Source organism: Onychostoma macrolepis, chromosome 02 (genome assembly GCF_012432095.1).
Source record: "Onychostoma macrolepis isolate SWU-2019 chromosome 02, ASM1243209v1, whole genome shotgun sequence".
NCBI classification, from domain to species: Eukaryota; Metazoa; Chordata; class Actinopteri; order Cypriniformes; family Cyprinidae; genus Onychostoma; species Onychostoma macrolepis.
Window position 1 is genome coordinate 3,435,413 of NC_081156.1, and position 18,432 is coordinate 3,453,844.

The 18,432-nt window shown below is 40.7% G+C and overlaps 1 protein-coding gene across 2 annotated transcripts in view; it reads left to right on the forward strand.

Moving 5' to 3' along the window:
* ak5 (adenylate kinase 5) overlaps positions 1-18,432 on the forward strand; it is a 119,855-nt gene that overhangs the window by 64,551 nt on the left and 36,872 nt on the right. For both annotated transcript variants that reach the window (XM_058798909.1, XM_058798906.1), the window contains exon 7: positions 11,523-11,613. In XM_058798909.1, coding sequence (XP_058654892.1) covers positions 11,523-11,613 — 91 coding nt within the window. The remainder of the gene's footprint in view (positions 1-11,522; positions 11,614-18,432) is intronic.

Below are 18,432 nucleotides of genomic sequence, written 5' to 3' on the forward strand. Positions count from 1 at the left end.
CTTCGGTAACACTTTACAATAAGGTTCATTAGTTAGCATTAGTTAGCAACATTAGTGAACATGAACTAAGAATGAACAATACTTCTACAACATTTATTAATCTTAGTTAATGTTAATTTCAGCATTTACTAATGCATTATTAAAATCACAAGTTGTGTTTGTTAACATTAGTTAATGCACTGTGAACTAACATGAATAAACAATGAACAACTGTATTTTCATTAACATTAACAAAGATTAATAAATAGTGAAATAAATGCATTGTTCATTGTTTGTGCATGTTAGTTAATACATTAATGACACCTTATTGTAAAGTGTTACCCTTATTTCTAAGTTTTGGACTTTTTATATGATTATGACTTTTTGATCTTTTTGATGACATTTTGTTTTGTTTTATTGTTTTTGTAATTATGACTTAGTATCTCATAATTTCCCATTTTAATGTCATAATTATGATTTAATATCTCATAATTTTGACTTTGTCACAATTATGATTTATGAAAAATCTACTCTGATTTTCCAAAGCATGACATTTTCTCCCAAGTACAACAATACCACATTATGAAACTTAGACTACAAAAATTACCCCCCCGCCCCCCCAAAAATCCCTTTGATTTCATATCTCAGGAACTTGACTGCATTAACCACTTACTTTTGCACATCAAAAATGTCAGTTTGCATATCAGCAACATCCAGTTGCAGTGAGGCAATAAGCAGGAAGAATGATAGATTCTATTATTCCTACATTTTGCTGTGAGACTAAATTTTTTGCTGTGAGACTAAATATTAGACTAAAATGTGCGTGTCCTTCTGAAGAATCTCAACATAAGGAAAGACAGGCTAAAGTTTATTTTATATTTACAGTAACATACGATTGGGGTGTTTAAATTACGTATGTAACCATGGTTCCCCGAAGGGAACGAGACGCTGTGTCGAATGCTTTGGGAACGTCCCCGGCGAGACACCATACTGAAACATGTGTGAAATCAGTCCAATATGGTTTGGGGAACCATGGTTACATACGTAACCTCAGACGTTCCCCTTCAAGAACTTAAGCTGCGTCGAACGCTTTGGGAACGAGAATACCCACTGCGCCATACGGACAAGTCCCTGTCTGGTGTGTATCTAGCGAGCACATCAAGACGAGAGGACTTGGGACCCTGGGGTAGATGTCAGGTCCAGACTGTAAAACCGGATGAATGTGTGCGGAGAGGACCAGCCCGCCGCAGCACAAACATCATGAATACCATATGCTACTAATGCAACCTACTGAATACACTGATTAGCTTGTATTATCTTTGGAATTAAGAGCTTTTATGTTACAAAACATATTAAAAGGGAACAACTGAATGAAGATAATCATCTTTATTTTTATCTAACACTCCTACAGCTACATTGAATTCTTTTTCAAAGAGATATCTATGTCTATGATAGTCTATGATATGGTTCATTTTAGGCAAACAAAGCAAACATTGAAAAGAAAACAAACTATAGGTTACTATAGTGAGATAATAGTAAATTTGTGGATACTGTGATTTTACTGCAAATACCATAGTTATGGTTACTATAGTAAAAACATGGTTAATTTTCCAAAGGGCTTTAGTGAGTTAACACATGCCTTTTTAGAGCGCTTTTAGCTGTGCAGTAGCACGGACGTTTACATTAGTTTAGCGGGGAAGATCCCGAGGTTGCCAGATTTGCGTAAAAAAATCAGCCAAATATCCATTCAAAGCTAGGCGGAAAACTGCAGGCTTAGAAATACTGTAAGACTTGGCAACACAGGAAGGTCCGGATTTTCGCAGAAAAAAAGGGTTCAGTGAATCTGAAAATGCACTCATTGTAAAAACTGCTACATATAACGACTTTCTACTTGGGGACCTTGATATAAATGTAGTTGAGTAAAAAGTACGATATTTGTCTTTCAAATGTAGTGAAGTTAAAGTCGCAAGTTTCCAGAAAAAATAATACTTGAGTAAAGTACAGATACTCAAAAAGTGTACTTAAGTACAATACTCAAGTAAATTTACTTCGTTACTGTCCACCTCTGGTCGGTGTTGAACTGCTTGAATACGTTCAAGAGCAGGACGGCGGTCCCACTGAAACAATTTCAGAGGCTCCTGGGGCATATGGCAGCTGCAGCGGCAGTCACACCGCTGGGGCTGCTTCATATGAGACCGCTTCAACACTGGCTCCTTGGCCGAGTGCCGAGGTGGGCGTGGCAACGCGGCACTCACCGGGTCCGAGTCACACCGGCCTGCCGCCAAACCTTCACCCTCTGGTCAGACCTCTCGTTTCTCCGGGCAGGAGTGCCCCTGGAACAGGTCTCCAGGCATGCTGTGGTTTACACGGATGCCTCCACCACCGGCTGGGGGGCCACGTTAGATGGGCATGCAGTGTCGAGGGTTTGGTCGGGCCCCCAACTGCACTGGCACATCAATTGCCTAGAGTTGCTGGCAGTACGCCTGGCCTTGAATCGTCTCAAGAGGCGCTTATGAGGCAAGCACGTGCTCGTCCGCATGGACAACACTGTGACCATTGTGTACATCAACCGACAAGGTGGTCTGCGCTCCCGTCGCATGTCACAACTCGCCCGCAACCTCCTCCTCTGGAGTCAGAAGCATCTGAGGTCGCTTTGGGCCATTCACATTCCGGGCTTGCTCAACCGGGCAGCCGACGAGCTGTCACGAGCTGCGCTCCCCGGAGAGTGGAGACTCCATCCCCAGACAGTCCAGCTGATTTGGAGACGTTTCGGACTCGCTCGGGTAGACCTGTTTGCTTCTCTAGAGGCCTCTCATTGCCAGTTGTTTTACTCCCTGACCGAGGGAACACTCGGCACGGACACACTGGCACACAGCTGGCCGCGGGGCCTTCGCAAGTATGCGTTTCCCCCAGTGAGCCTTCTCGCACAGACACTGTGCAAGATCAGGGAGGACGAGGAGCAGGTCCTGCTCGTGGCGCCATACTGGCCCACTCGGACTTGGTTCCCGGAACTGATGCTCCTCGTGACAGCCCCTCCTTGGCAGATTCCTCTGAGGAAGGATCTACTGACTCAGAGACGGGGCACCTTATGGCACCCGCGTCCAGACCTCTGGAAACTTCATGTCTGGTCCCTGGACGGGACGTGGAGGCTCTAGGTGACCTACCTCAGGAGGTAGTTGACACCATCACTTCGGCGAGAGCGCCGTCTACAAGACATGCTTACGCCTTGAAGTGGAACCTGTTCGGCGAATGGTATTCTTCTCACCAAGAAGACCCCCGGAAGTGCCCGATCAGAGTCGTGCTGTCCTTCTTGCAGCAAGTGTTGGAGCGAAGGCTGTCTCCCTCCACCCTTAAAGTCTATGTGGCTGCGAATGCTGCCAACCACGACCCCGTGGAAGGGAAGTCGGTGGGGAAGCATGACTTGGTCATCTGGTTCCTTAGGGGGGCGAGAAGGTTAAATCCCCCACGGCCTCTATACCCTCTTGGGACCTGTCTCTAGTGCTCAGAGCACTACAGCAGGGCCCATTCGAGCCTTTGCAGACAGTCGAGCTGAAGTTTCTTTCAATGAAGACTCTGCTCCTGCTTGCATTGGCCTCCATCAAGAGGGTAGGGTAGGGGTAGGGGACCTGCACGCATTTTCGGTCGACGATTCGTGCCTAGAGTTTGGGCCAGCGGACGCCCAGGTAACCCTGAGGCCCCGGCCTGGCTATGTGCCCAAGGTTCCCACTACTCCCTTCAGGGACCAGGTGGTGAGCCTGCAAGCGCTGCCCTCGGAGGAGGCAGACCCAGCCCTAGCTTTGCTTTGTCCCGTCCTGCCAGCTCTTTGTTTGTCACATAGAGCCGGCAGAAGGGGAATGCCGTCTCTAAGCAGAGGATGGCCCACTGGATAGTGGACGCCTTCACCCTGGCTTATCAGGCTCACTCTACTGGAAGTGTTGCATTCTCCTGGGCGCTGGCTCGTGGCGCCTCGCTGGAAGACATTTGTAGAGCTGCGGGCTGGGCGACCCCTAACACGTTCGCTAGATTCTATGGCCTCCGTGTGGAACCGGTTTCCTCCTCTGTTCTCACCTCAAACGGGTAGAAGCACTGAGAGGCCCCGGTTTCGGGTCGGCTTGCTAAAACTGCTCCAGAGAGTCCGTTGGTAGACCCTGTCGAGCTCCTCCGTCCCCTCTGTAACGTCTGGCGCCAGGCCCTCACTCGATGAATCCGTGAGAACCGGTAGAGGGCTGGGTTCCATATGTAGAGACCTAATTGGATCCCATATGTGTAAGTCCACGGTATAGCCTCAGAGCCCGTGTTTCCCCGGCAGACTTCCTGCCATTACCCAAGAGGCTACAGTACACCTCTAATCTTCCATATTCACCTAAACGGATGTTATATGTGTAAGTGCTTCTGAACCTCCTTCGGGAAGGTTGGGCTTCCGCAGCGTTCCTGTTCCAAGTGGAACGGGTACGTTTTCCCAGTGTTATCCAGTCTTACTGAGTGGGTAGTGCCATAGCAACAGTAGCTGGTCTTCTTGTGGTGAGCCCTAACCTACTCCAAAAAGTAGGGGCGCAGGAGGCTTCCACAAGACACTGGAAGGGGCAGTATCCGTGGCCCTTTGGTAGGGATCCCAATTCGTCGGTCACCCGACGTGACTCGGAGTGACCGACTGAAAGGGAACGTCTCGGTTACGTATGTAACCCTCGTCCCGTCGCCACGGCTGCTGTACCACCGCTGAGCGGCCGGGTCACTGTCTCGGCTCCTCAGCGAAAAGCTGAATATGCGCTGCACCTGCTGCCTACTTATACTCACGCTGTGATCAGCGGCAGCTGGATGCAATAATCGCATGCCAATGTGCATTGGCTCGTTTAGTTACACTCGAAGTGGATTGGTCTCTCTAAGCGAGATCCCAATTCGTTGGTCACCCGACGTGACGTCTCAGTTCCCTCCTTCAGGGAACAAGGGTTACATACGTAACCGAGACGTTCTCTGTAGTGGAGAAAGCACACTCTTCTTGGCGTTCAGCCATAACCCCAGCTCTCTCATATGGGCGAGCACAACAGTCTCTCAAGACTGGCCTCTGGTGTTACTAGAGGAGCCACTTCGATGCCCTGAAACGATTGACCGGCAGGGAACGACCAACCTGACTGCTCTAGCACCCTCATCTGAGAGGACGAGCTTTCTCGTGCCGTACCATAGCCGGGCAGCAGCTGAGAAATTCACATGTCAGAGCTCACTGAGCCCTGAAGCACCGGGGGTGGCAGGGGTATCAGTGCAGCACCCTGAGGGCCTCCTGAAACCTCTTGACGACAGTATTTACTGCGCCGCCAGAGGGTGATAGCGGGGCATCCAGCAGAAAGAATCTGTCCTTATCTTGTAACTCGGACAGATTCAACCACAGGTGTCGCTCCGTGGCCACGAGAGCTGCCATGGAACGGCCGATGGCTCTGGCTGTTTCCTTGGTGGCCCGAAGCAACAGGTCTGTGGCTTGACACAGTTCAGCGACTAAGTCGGGTTCCTCTTCCGTCCTATCATCCAGGTCTTTTAGCAGGTCGGCCTGGTATGCCTGCCATAGTGTGCAGACACACACCGGGCTGACCTGCCGCCGTATAAGCTTTCCCAATCAAGCCGGATGTCAGATTTACTGGTCTGGTGGGAAGCTTCGGGGCCTTCAAGGACGATGCTGAGGACGAGGAGAGATAGCCGGCATCGCCCCATATCCCTTCTCTTTCAACCCCGTGATGTTAGAGTAATTAGATACTGTGGGGCTGAAGAGTCGGGACGAGTATGGCTTCTCCCACGATCTCGTAACCTCATTATGGAGATCAGAGCAAAATGGAAGGCCCCGTTATAAAGGCTGTGATCTGGCTTTAAGGAAGCGCTCATCCAATTTGCTCTTGGGACGAGCGTCCTGTTTCTCGGCTGGCCATTTAATGTTCAGTTTGGCTACAGCACGAGTCACAACCTCCACGAGTTCCTCATATGCTAGGGACTGCGGTGGCGAGTCCGCAGTCTCCTCAGTGTCGACGCTCATCACATCAACCTCCTCAGAGGAAGATAGATGAAGCATCCCTCCAGTAAATCCACTTGCGATCCCCACGATAACAGCGGGGCCAGACCCAGCAGGATCGCGAATCTGGCCGCTTTCATCGAAGACAGCCAGGCAGGAGCGGAGCACACGGAGCGGGAGAAGCTCACAGTCATGACAGGCAGTCCCCTCGAGAGCTGCCTGTGCATGCTCCGCTCCCAAACAGACGAGGCACAAAATTGTATATAGAGTTTCACTGACTGTCTGACTGCTTTGCATACATTCACACACACACCACAGACACGCTTGCTGAAGAGCAGAAGCTAACGTGTGCTTGCCGGATGTGCCTTTATGCTTCCTTGTTGCTCACGTCACCCTGCTCGTGACGTCTCGCTTCGCTATTGGACTGATTTCACACACGCTTCAGTATGGTGTCTCGCCGGGGGAGTTCCCAAAGCGTTCGGCACAGCTCGAGTTCCTGAAGGGAAACTAATGTAGTTAATTAATGAACCTTATTGTAAAGTGTTACCATTATATCTATTGATTTTATGTTTTTGAAAAAAGTCCCAATGCTCCCCAAAGCGATTACTGATCATTTATCTGATCAAAAAATGCATAATATTGTGCAATATTCTTATAATTTAAAATGAATATATTCTATTTTAATATGAATGGAAATGAAAGCATTTGAAATAATAAATAAATGTGACATTTATAAGCATCTTTACTGACACTTTTGATCAATTTAAATATCTCTTACTGAACTGTTGAATAGTAGTTCCATCTAGAGTCGACTAAGACAAAGTGTCAGTTACATCAAATGTATATTAGATGTTTACACAATGTAAAACGGAGAAACTCGTGAAGCATCTCAAATGAGTCATGAAACATTTTTGAAATAATTTATAGCCAGTTTCCTTTCAATTCTGCCAAAAATCAATAACTGGACCTGACAAACAAACCTCAATATCTTGCTCAGTATCTGGCCTTTGTGCTGCAACAGATTTTGATTGATGTCATTTGAGGACAATAATTACACAGCCCTGATGTACACGCATTAGAGATAAAAATAAGTATCAAACACACACAACACACAAATTTAGAATCAAACTGCCATAATATTGTTTGTTTCCTTTGCCTTGGATCTCATATATGAGCAATTCCAGCAGAACGCTTTGATGATGGGCTCTGCTCTAACCTTTTTAAGTGTAACTGCAAAGCGAGAGAGTGATAATTGATTGTGGAGCTTTGACTGAAGTTCATCCCTTCATAGTAAAAAATAGACCCATTTAATTAGCCATCTATAATGCTTTGGTGGCGAGTCTCTTTGGTGTCGCCACATGGGGTTTGGATGTCATTTCTTAAAAGTCAGAGCCTTTTAACCCTGCTCTGAAATGACCACTGAATGAAAGCTGTGTGTGCTGACGTTCAGGTCTCAGAAGTTAATTTACAAATGATTTTGATACACTGAATTTTGTTCTCATCATGCTGTAATTGTAAGGCAAATATAATATGATATACCTACATATGTTGATGCTTGAGTGTTTGCAAGATTAATGGTGGAGCATAACATTTGCCCTAGAAAGTCTCCAGAGGGATGTTTTTCTTTTCTGAATTTATAAGCAATGTAACTTTTGTTATCTAAACAGCTATTTTCAGACTAATTTGTCTAAAGGGGCACGTTACATCTTGAAGTACTTCTGCAATGAATGTGGGCAACAGGATATCATGCTCCATGGCTTCTGTTTTGAATATATAATAAATTGTATGTAAATTATTACACATTATTTTTTATATAAATTAGAATTATTATAAGTTATATAAAATTATAAAACTATAAATATATTACAAATCATAATAACTGTGTACTCCAGTTACCTTAAACTCTGCAAGCCATGTAGTTTTTCTTTGTAATTTTGTATTCTTTTAATTATAAAATTATTTATAAAACACAACTGATGTGAAAAGGCCAGCATTATTATGCTTATTTTGAGTACCCATTCTCCTGTGTTTGTGGTATGGATTTAAGTGAATGAAACACGAAGACCCCTTCACTCTCAAATGAGGTTCATTTGTAATCAATGATTGGCTGTGTGAATGGACTGAAACGGAACCGAATCAAATTGTTTTGCACTGTATTGCATTGATTAGAATTGAATCACATGACCTTATTTTGAATTGCATTGATTTTAGATTAATTTAGTCTCATTGATGTAATTTTCATTCATTAATTCAAAATTGCATTGAATTAACTTGAACTGAATTTGGGACCACAATGCAATATTTACACTACGTATATATATACAAATGCTCATGTTCAGTTCATGTACATTTCAATAAGTAATGAAATTTATTTAGACGTTTTGCTCAATCCAGGCTTTTTGGAAATGCGTGACTGCCTACATTTATGCAAAAACATCTGTACACTTACAATTCACTGCAGTTTCTAGTTGAAATTAACAGTAGTGGCAGTTACACCTTTTTCACACACATTATGATTACAGAGGCAGATTATTGCATGGCAAGGCATGCTTGCTTCAGCAAATTCATTTTTAGTTCATGTTTGCTTTTGTTTCGGTTAGGTTTAAGGTAAGGTTTAGTGTAAGTGGTATGTTAATTTCAAATACAAAAGAGCATCAACTTTTTAGTGGCATTTCAACTGTTGTGATTCGACAACACAAATGACATAAAACGCTGCCACAGTCACATTTAACTGTTCCAGAGAAAATTAAACGCACCAGGCACACCAGGAATGCCATGAAACATTCTACAAGTAACGTATCATTTTGCAAGGATTTTAATTTTTTTTAATCCACATACGTGTTTTGTCATGACACTGTGCTGTTAAATAAACCTGCATCTGCAATGGAGAAAAAAACTGACTTATAGCACGTCTTGTGAACATGTTACCTGAAAAGTGGAGCGAAATATACCCTTAAAGACCAACTTTTAGGTTTCACATAAATGTAGGCAGAGTCACATATTTCCAGTGAGCCCAGGTTGCTTTTGCATAGTATTTTTACTGGTGACGTCAAAATATAAGTGCATAACATGGCTTCAAACCCCAGCATAAAATCTAGGAAGAAGTTACACAAATACAACTGACATTGCAGATCTACTTTGGGAAACAGTAATGCTTGCAAAGAGTGCAGTGTATATTTTATAAGTCTACAACTAGATGGTCAAAAGAGTAAAGTGAACATCAGTTTTACCAGTCTGGAATAGTGTAGTCAAACTGCATGATCAACCACTTCATCTTAAGTATTAAACTCAGACCTCAGAGATGTATTTGACACTGTTGCAAGGAACCCCGTGCATATTTTCTAAGGCAGATCTTAGAAAATGAATGCAGGGCATAGCTTTAGCACTCTGAAATGGGATTTCTCGCTCACTAAGCTGTGTTGACACGTGTTTCAGTTGCATTTGGCTATTTATGACTTTTTTTTTTTTACTAAGAAACCAAACAAAAGAATGGCCACAATTACCAAAAGGCTGACCTATATCAAAGACTGTTTTGGTGAGCTGCACACTGGCAGGGCTGAATGCAAAACCCATTCTAGAAGAATAGTGAATACCTGGAGAGTGTGGCAGAAACCTAAGCACAGCTTCAATGAAAGTTTATTCTGACACTGTTGCAATATATAAAATGCACAAATGATAATGAAAATTCAATGCATTAATAATAGAATGTAATAATAAATTCTAATGACTATAGTAACGGCCAATGTGCTACAGAGGCTGTCTCTGGTTATACATGGGACTGATTGCATAACCTCCCTCCCCTTATAGATAATTATAAATCATATCAGATTAAATAGAACTGTGTCCCCATTTTAGATTTCATGATGTGTAATTTGAATCAAATCAAGTTGAATTGTTCCAATCCATTATTCTAACTTCTAGTTCATGCATAGGAATAAAGAAAAAAGTGCTATGCTTGATCTAATGCTTACGTATGAAAAAGTACCATGCCATGTTTTCTTAACATGAACCATGGCCAAATACTATTTGTTAACTTGAAGTACCAGATAAATACCATGGTATATGAATATGGTAGTAATCAATAACATGGTAGAACAGCCACAGCACTTTTTTATGGCAGAAAAACTAAATGATGTCGGTGCCGATAGCCTCGTGGTTAGTCGACCACTGCGCTCACAGCGACCCGAGTTCGATTCCGGCCTCGAGGTCCTTTGCTGATCCCGCTCCCCTCTCTCCGCCCAGTACTTTCCTATCGTCTCTCCACTGTCCTCTCAAAATAAAAAGGCACAAAAAGCCCATAAATATAACTTAAAAAAAGAAAAAACTAAATGATGCTAAAACTCGATTCATCTAAATATAGAATGAGATAGATAAAAATAGATATACTGGTACTTTGCCTACATAGATAAATTTTGGCGTGCAGTCTTTGAAGCAGGAAAGATACCACGCCCCCAACTCCCCCACCCCCACCCACCCACTAAACACAATTACAATAATCAACACCTTTCTATGTATCCAATAATAATATGACAGGTACAGAGTCTTCTGAAGCTCGAGGGACACTCCCACGCACTACCTGCTACGCCGTGGCCCGTTATTGTCTGTTGTCATGGAAACATTCAGACAGGTTGGAGGGGGTTGTCACTTTGCCTCCCCATTTCTTAAGATTTTTAATTTTTGGTTTTGTTTTGTCACAGCACATTACTTAGGCAAGGTTCCTGTGAAGTGTCTTATAAAAGTATTTTGGTTCTCTGCATTTCAGGAGATCTGAGGTCCTGAGGCGTGTAGGAATATGTTCTATTTGTATCCTTTTGCAATGTTTAGGAAGTGAGGGGTATAGGAATAATGAGACTGTGATGAAGCCTGCTCTCATTGATGAATCACACCATGGTTCCAAATGAATGAGCTTCTGCCCAAGCCTTAAATCGATTTGCTCCTGCTGTCTGTAATCTTGTTTACGTGACTGTGTTGGGCCACCTAAACATTATACTGAAACAAAATATGTGGATATATCATTATATATATTTTTGTAAAGGCACCAAAAAATAAAAAATAAAATCTGTTTGAGTAGTTTCACAAAATTGATTTGTATACATTTTAGATTCATTAGATGAATGTTTTCCAATGCAGTCTTTAACCAGATTTTTCCATGTTTAATATATATACATTTTCATTAGAATGGGGATCCTTTATTGAATTTCTTTCCCGGTTGTTCAGTATGGGGGAAATATTGAGTATGAGCAATGCTTAGTTAGAAGGAACATAACAGAACAGATAACACTAAACAGACATGTACATACAATTGCAACTCTAATTCATTACCAACAGTCCTCATAAAGCCGTATTCCTTGATTAAATACTCAAGCGAGCATGACTGACAGGACCTTGCTGAACATTACAAAACAACCTTATTATTACTTAGTGAAATCAAAAGCACATTTAAAATGAATCAGAACGGAACAATATTTGATAGTAAAATGTATTTATGGCCAAACCTTTTTTTTCCCATGTACACTCAATGCCTGACAAAAGTGCTTTCTTGTTTATACAGCTTGATGCAGATCGAGATGAAGAAGAAGTCTTCTACGACATCAGCATGACAGTCGACAACAAACTGTTCCCCACCAAAGAACCTGTGGCAGGTAAAGATATAGAATTACTACTTCATTACTTTTAAAAGAGCCATTATGAATCAACATTAATTTTGCCTAATAGTCAAAGAAAAAAATCTAGACCAGGGGCGCATCAGGTGATCACAAGCGAGACTATGGGTGCTCCAGAGCGGGAACAAAATGTCAAAAACAAAAAGTGGATTCCACTGCAAAACAAAAAATCCACATCTAGGCACTCACATAGCAATCAAAGCGCAAAAACCTTTATTATAAGACAGGGCTAATTAATTTTGCCTCTTGCGTACTTGAAGATCTGAATGAAATAAAAAATAATAATAGTGTTATGGCTTTTATTTTATATCTGTTATTGAATCAAATATCGCCCAGCCTTTGCATGGAAATTTATAATACTAGGAAAAACATTTGCTAGGATTTACTTATTAAAATGCAAGCAATTATATCATGGTTGTATTTTATTTTACAGTATTTGCTCTTACAGTGCAGTTACGTATAGTAATGTAATATATAATATAATAACATAGGTTAAGGTTAGATTTAGAGGTTTTTCAGGGTTAGTACCTAGGTATTATACAGTTATTGTAATTACTATAATAAATATATAGTATGTAATTTCAGGACTGATAAAAACAAGACTGTAAAATAAGTGCTACCAATTTATTTGAAAAAAAAGTTTCTAAAAATCTAGTGCAAATAAGAAAAAAAAAATGTGTTCGCAATTTTTTTTTAAATTAGGCCTATATATGAGATTTTATATACTACTACTACTTCTACTACTACTAATAATAATAATAGTAATAATAATAATAAACCCAGTACCCTTGTTGACATAATATATAATTAAAATAAATTTTCACAAAATATGATTAATATTTAAAGTGGTCAAAGTTAGAAACTAGACATCATCAGTGTCAAGATATTTAGGGAGATGGTGGGTATAAATAGTGTGTAAAATCCTAAAGCTGACCTATCTTGTAGTATTGTATTTGAGAGGATCCGTCTTTGAAATAACTATTTAAACAAAAATGTCCAGCCCCAACTTTCTGTTTCAAAAGGAAATTTGTGTTTATTAAACCATTTCACACTACGGCCATGGCTTCAGCTGAGGTAGTCAGAATAAATTGGCTGAAGAAAAGTGTAATTGATTGAATAAAAAAGTAGTCTCCTGCTTTTTATAAAGATTCAGAGGGAAACTTAAGAAGTCTGCCATCAAAATCTATAAATGTACTTTAAAAGCTGTTTTTTTTCCTTTTTTTTCTTTTTTTTTTCTTCTTCTTATATTCAGAGTAGCATAGCTCAACGAATTGTCTGTACAGCAAGTTTTTTTTTTTTTTTTTTTTGATGAAGTGAAAATAAAATAGTAGTGAAAATAATTTAGACTTCCCACAAATTAAAGTTTCCCAGACCCTGGAATTAATTAATCATCCTGTCAGAATTTCTTCAGGCTGACAGGAAGCACACATTACAGAACTCTTGATCTCGTGCCATCGAGCAACACCAAAGCATCCAGCGTGAATTTAAACTTCATACAAATGTTTTTGCAAAGTCACTACAAGAAAGTTTCCCATATCAGCTGAAAGTAGACATCCGTGGGTTTCCATGCGTCAGTTACCCCTGTCGATTATTTACAAGCGCTGGTTGCGCTGCGGAGCGAGAGATTAGAGGATGAATAAGGAAGTTGGTGGATGAGAAAGGTCTGCGTGATAGTGCAGGCATTAATGCTGGTGTCAGTCTCTCTGGGCTCTGTAACCTTGAGGAAGTGGCAGACTGCCACATCGAGGTGAAGTGTTCCCTGGTGCTGCCTGGTGTGGCTGAGATCGCCCAAAGGACACAGAGGGCTTGAATGAACTGGACCGAATGGAGTTGGGGTATCAGAGAAAGCCAGTTTGTGAGTGTTTTATTAAACTTTTGTCCTTCACTTGCTACTGATTTATTCATGTGAGTGTCAGGGCCCTGCAGTCGCACACTGGAAACAGCAGTTGATATTATACATTATGTATCTACTGGAGCTTAGATAACACAGTCCATTTGAAATCATACAGTAATAACACATAAAACACATTTATTACAAAACCAAAACAATAATGAAACATTTAAATGAAACATTTTTGTAAAATCTCTTTCTTAACATTATACTTTGAACAACATAGAAAAGAATAAAGAAATTATAATTTATTAACAAACTGTAAACACACATTGTAAATGATTATTAAATTGGGTCTAAATGGCATGCTTGTTTGTTTGTTTTTTTAATTGGTTAGTTGCTTGATTTATTGATATTTTTTGCATTATTAATGAATAAAAATGTCAAATTGGAGAGCATTTTTATGGAGCTTTCAGTTGTTTTAAAAACTGTCATATGTTATGTCACATTTTTTAACAGTTGTTAGGAACGATTTCTCAATACAAAGGCCACATTTTCAAAACTCTTCACACAGTGAGCACAACAGCAGTCTATGTGGGTGAAACTGTGGATAATTTTCTTTGCTTTGGCACAAAATACATTCAATGACTACAGTCTTTTCTCACTTAGACAGAGCCACCACCAAAACTGTAGGCCAATTTGCACGTTTACATAACAGTTTAACAGTTTTGAAAAAAGTTAAGTTCAAACTCTAATACAAAACTGAAAAAAAAAACAATACAAAACTGAATAAGACCGCAATTTGCTAAATTTCTACAGTAATACCATTTTGAAATCTAAAACAAAAATTAATATTATCAAAACTCAGATGTAGTCTTTTGTAGGGGTTAATATGTAAATAATTAAATTTAGCTCAGAGGGAATCATTAATGATTTTATAGGGAATTTGCACAGAATCACTGTTTCACGGCTGATCACTGAGTCGGCAGCGATTCACTGAACGAGTCGTATAACATTAATTCTGCACTGGATATTCAAATCCAAAATATAGTGAAAACACTATTAATAAGCACAGTAACAAGATCGGCAGATTAAGACATTAACTTGTAAGCACAAAACACAAGATACTTCTCTTTTCAATATAAATAAGACTTTATTTATATAAACCTAAGGCATAAACTAGTCTAACACATGAACACACGCATTCACACATTCACACAAATTGCAGAAAGCGAGAAAGTGAGGACAGGATGAGTTTGAGAATGAAAATGTGATATCCCAAGTTTACAGCAATATGGGCTATTGCATGGACCTGAACAACCATCAATCACTTATTTAACCCTTGCATTGAGTTTCTCAATGAGGCTAAAATTTATATTAAATGCACCAGCTCAGTTAGAATCTGGAGGTTACTTGCGTTGCGTTGCCTCTGTGTTAAGGGATTCCCTTTTTTAGTAGTCGTTGTTGCAGGAAAAGGGTTTTCCCAAGTTGCCAATTGGCTGGAAGTTCAGTAGTCGTTGAAGTGATGTCTTGGGCATTGGCTGGAGATGCGGAGTTGGTCTGGTTGAAGTTTTGAGGCGGTCACAGGCTCGAGTTGAACTCAGAGACAAGGCGTGGCGGCAAGACTTAAACTGAGAACACGAAACACGCAATGGAAAAGAAACTAAAATAAAAGAAAGAAGGGATATAACGAGACTAGGTGGTTTTTCTTTTCATTTTGGTGTTAAGTAGCAACTGGCCTGTAGCACTAAAAAGCAGCGTCAAAACGCGGTGGCAAAAGAAGAAGAGAAGAGGGAAGAGAGAAGGGAAGATTTGATGGTGTCCTGAGTTTTTAAACTCTGCTTCTGGACACATCCCATCTGGTGTCTTGACCAATTAGATAGGCTATTATCTTAGCTAAGGTTGTTCCTTCCATCATAAATCAGCATGTTATCAGTCACATGGTCCGAATTTTACACACTTTTGCAAAGTATATTTTTGGATGTGATTTCTATAACCAGAATATGATACATTTGACAGAATCAATTGGAAGAAACGTTTCAAGCTAGAATTGTCAAACTCATACCAAACACGAATAAACCTTAAAGTCATTCAATAGTTATTAAAAAGACATGCATAATATGTGCTTAAAACATGATAGTCTAATGTGTGGGTTACATACATAATATGAGGTTATGCATAGAAATGTCCTTTTAGGATGATTTTATGTGCATATGAAAAAGAAAGTCTCTGTGTAGTTCTGTGGAGACCAAAAGACATGTTCTTTGGACAAAGGAATTTCAGTCTGGTTCTTTGTCTTCTATGTGTGGGGGAAAAGTCAATCTAAAGAAGCTCCTGATTTCTCTCGTGGAACACATGTGATGGCCATCTCTTTGACCATTAATCTTGATTATTTGCCCCAAATTTGACGATCTCCTTCCTGTGTTGGACTTATCAATTAGTGTTCTTTTTGTTTTAATGTTGCAAGCTGTTCTGGAAGAGGCTTGTTGGTTAGGCTTCCTTCAGAGGTTGTAGCTAGGAATTTGATTTATGACGTCCTGTTTTCTTGGGGCCTCTCTGGAATTTCGGCTCCTCATGTTTCGATGTTCTGATCAAATCTTAAATTTGTCTAACTCGTTCTGATCCTACACTTTCAAATTAATTACTATCTTTAAAAAAGGTACAACTTGGGAATATTTTTGGACTGTACTATGAACATGGACCATGTGACATACAGCAGTGAATTCAAACAGTAGAAAGCTGTTATGCTTTTTTTGTAAATACATTTTGCAAAAGAAAACCTGTTGTGACACTACCTGTTGTTAGTGTTTTTTAGGTGATTGTTTCAAGTGTTTGTTGGGTAATGATCTCTGCTAGTGTTATGGAAAAATGCCTTGTTTTGATAGTTGAGCACAACCGAATGGAATAGAATGCAGGGGACTCAAGATACTTTTTGTTCAAAGTTGAACAACTTTTAGCTTTGCATTTTAAAAATGTCGCATTCATGACGTGAGATGCTGAAAAACAACAGACTGCATGTGTAAATACAACCCGAATTCCGGAAATGTTTTTACAATTTTATGCACAAAATGAGCTCATTTCAAATTTGATGCCTGCTACAGGTCTCAAAATAGTTGGGACGGGGGCATGTTTACCATGGTGTAGCATCTCCTCTTCTTTTCAAAACAGTTTGAAGATGTCTGGACATCAAGGTTATGAGTTTCTGGAGTTTTGGTATTGGTATTGGTATTTGGTCCCATTCTTGCCTGATATAGGTTTCCAGTGGCTGAAGAGTTTGTGGTCGTCTTTGTCGTACAGTATTTTTCGTTTAATGATGTGCCAAATGTTCTCTATAGGTGAAAGATCTGGACTGCAGGCAGGCCAATTCAGCACCCGGACTCTTCTACTACGAAGTCATGCTGCTGTAATAGCTGCAGTATGTGGTTTTGCATTGTCTTGCTGAAATACATAAGGCATTCCCTGAAATAGATGTCGTCTGGAGGGGAGCATATGTTGCTCTAAAACCTTTATATACCTTTCAGCATTCATAGTGTCATCCAGAACATGCAAGCTGCCCATACCGTATGCTCTTATGCACCCCCATACCATCAGAGATGCTGGCTTTTGAACTGAACTGTGATAACACGCTGGAAGGTCTCCCTCCTCTGTAGCCCGGAGGACACGGCGTCTGTGATTTTCAACAAGAATGTCAAATTTGGACTCGTCTGACCATAGAACACTTTTCCACTTTGAAACAGTCCATTTTAACCTCTTGGGTACAAACCCTCCTGAGGTACAAATCTCATTCAGAAACAGACCTTAGGAATGCTAAGGAGTTAAATGAGCCTGGGCCCACAGGACACGACGGCGCTTCTGGACCATGTTCACATATGGCTTCCTTTTTGCATGATAGAGCTTTAGTTGGAATCTGCAGATGGCACGGCAGATTATGTTTACCGACAGTGGTTTCTGGAAGTATACCTGGGCCCATTTAGTAATGTCAATGACAGAATCATGCCGATGAGTGATGCAGCCCCAAGACCACAGGCATCCAACAAAGGGCATCAGCCTTGTCCCTTACGCACAGAGATTTCTCCAGTTTCTGAATCTTTTGATGATGTTATGCACTGTGGATGATGAGATTTGCAAAGCCTTTGCAATTTGACGTTGAGGAACATTGTTTTTAAAGTATTCCACAATCTTTTTACACACTCTTTCACAGATTGGAGAGCCTCTGCCCATCTTTACTTCTGTGAGACTCTGCCTCTCTAAGACAACCATTTTATAGCTAATCATGTTACAGACCTGATGTCAATTAACTTTAGTGGCTAGATGTTCTCCCAGCTGAATCTTTTCACAATTTCCTGCTTTTTCAGCCCTTTGTTGCCCCATGCCAACTTTTTTGAGACCTGTAGAAAGGCTGAAATGAGCTCATTTAGTGGATAAAAGCGTAAAATTTATCCGTTTAAACATTTGTTATGTTCTATTGTGAATAAAATAGTGGCTCATGTGATTTGAAAGTCTTTTAGTTTTCATTTTATTCAAATTGAAAAAAAACGTCCCAACATTTCTGGAATTCGGATTGTAGAACAACAAAAAATAATGGCACAGATGGGATGCAAAAACCTGCAATGTGTGATCGTCCCAATCAAATTTGATCAGATTCGTATACTCTCTACTTATAAGTTCATTGCTTACACAACCCAGCTGATCAAACACATGCAAAGCTTGTCAAACCTGAGTCAAAGCATTTGACAGTACAGCCAGAGATAACAATGCCTGAACACCTCTGAACCAGTCATGATCTTACCTGTCCTACCACCTTCTGGGAGATTTACTGTTCTATCAACTACAGTATGTGTACCAGCATGTGCTTGCCAACAGTGAAGGTCTGTGTTAGATGAGCTGTGAGATGTTGAGCAGAAGCATTTCCTGGTAACTTGCAGGATGCACACGCTAAACCCTTTATGCAAAGAATACGATTTATA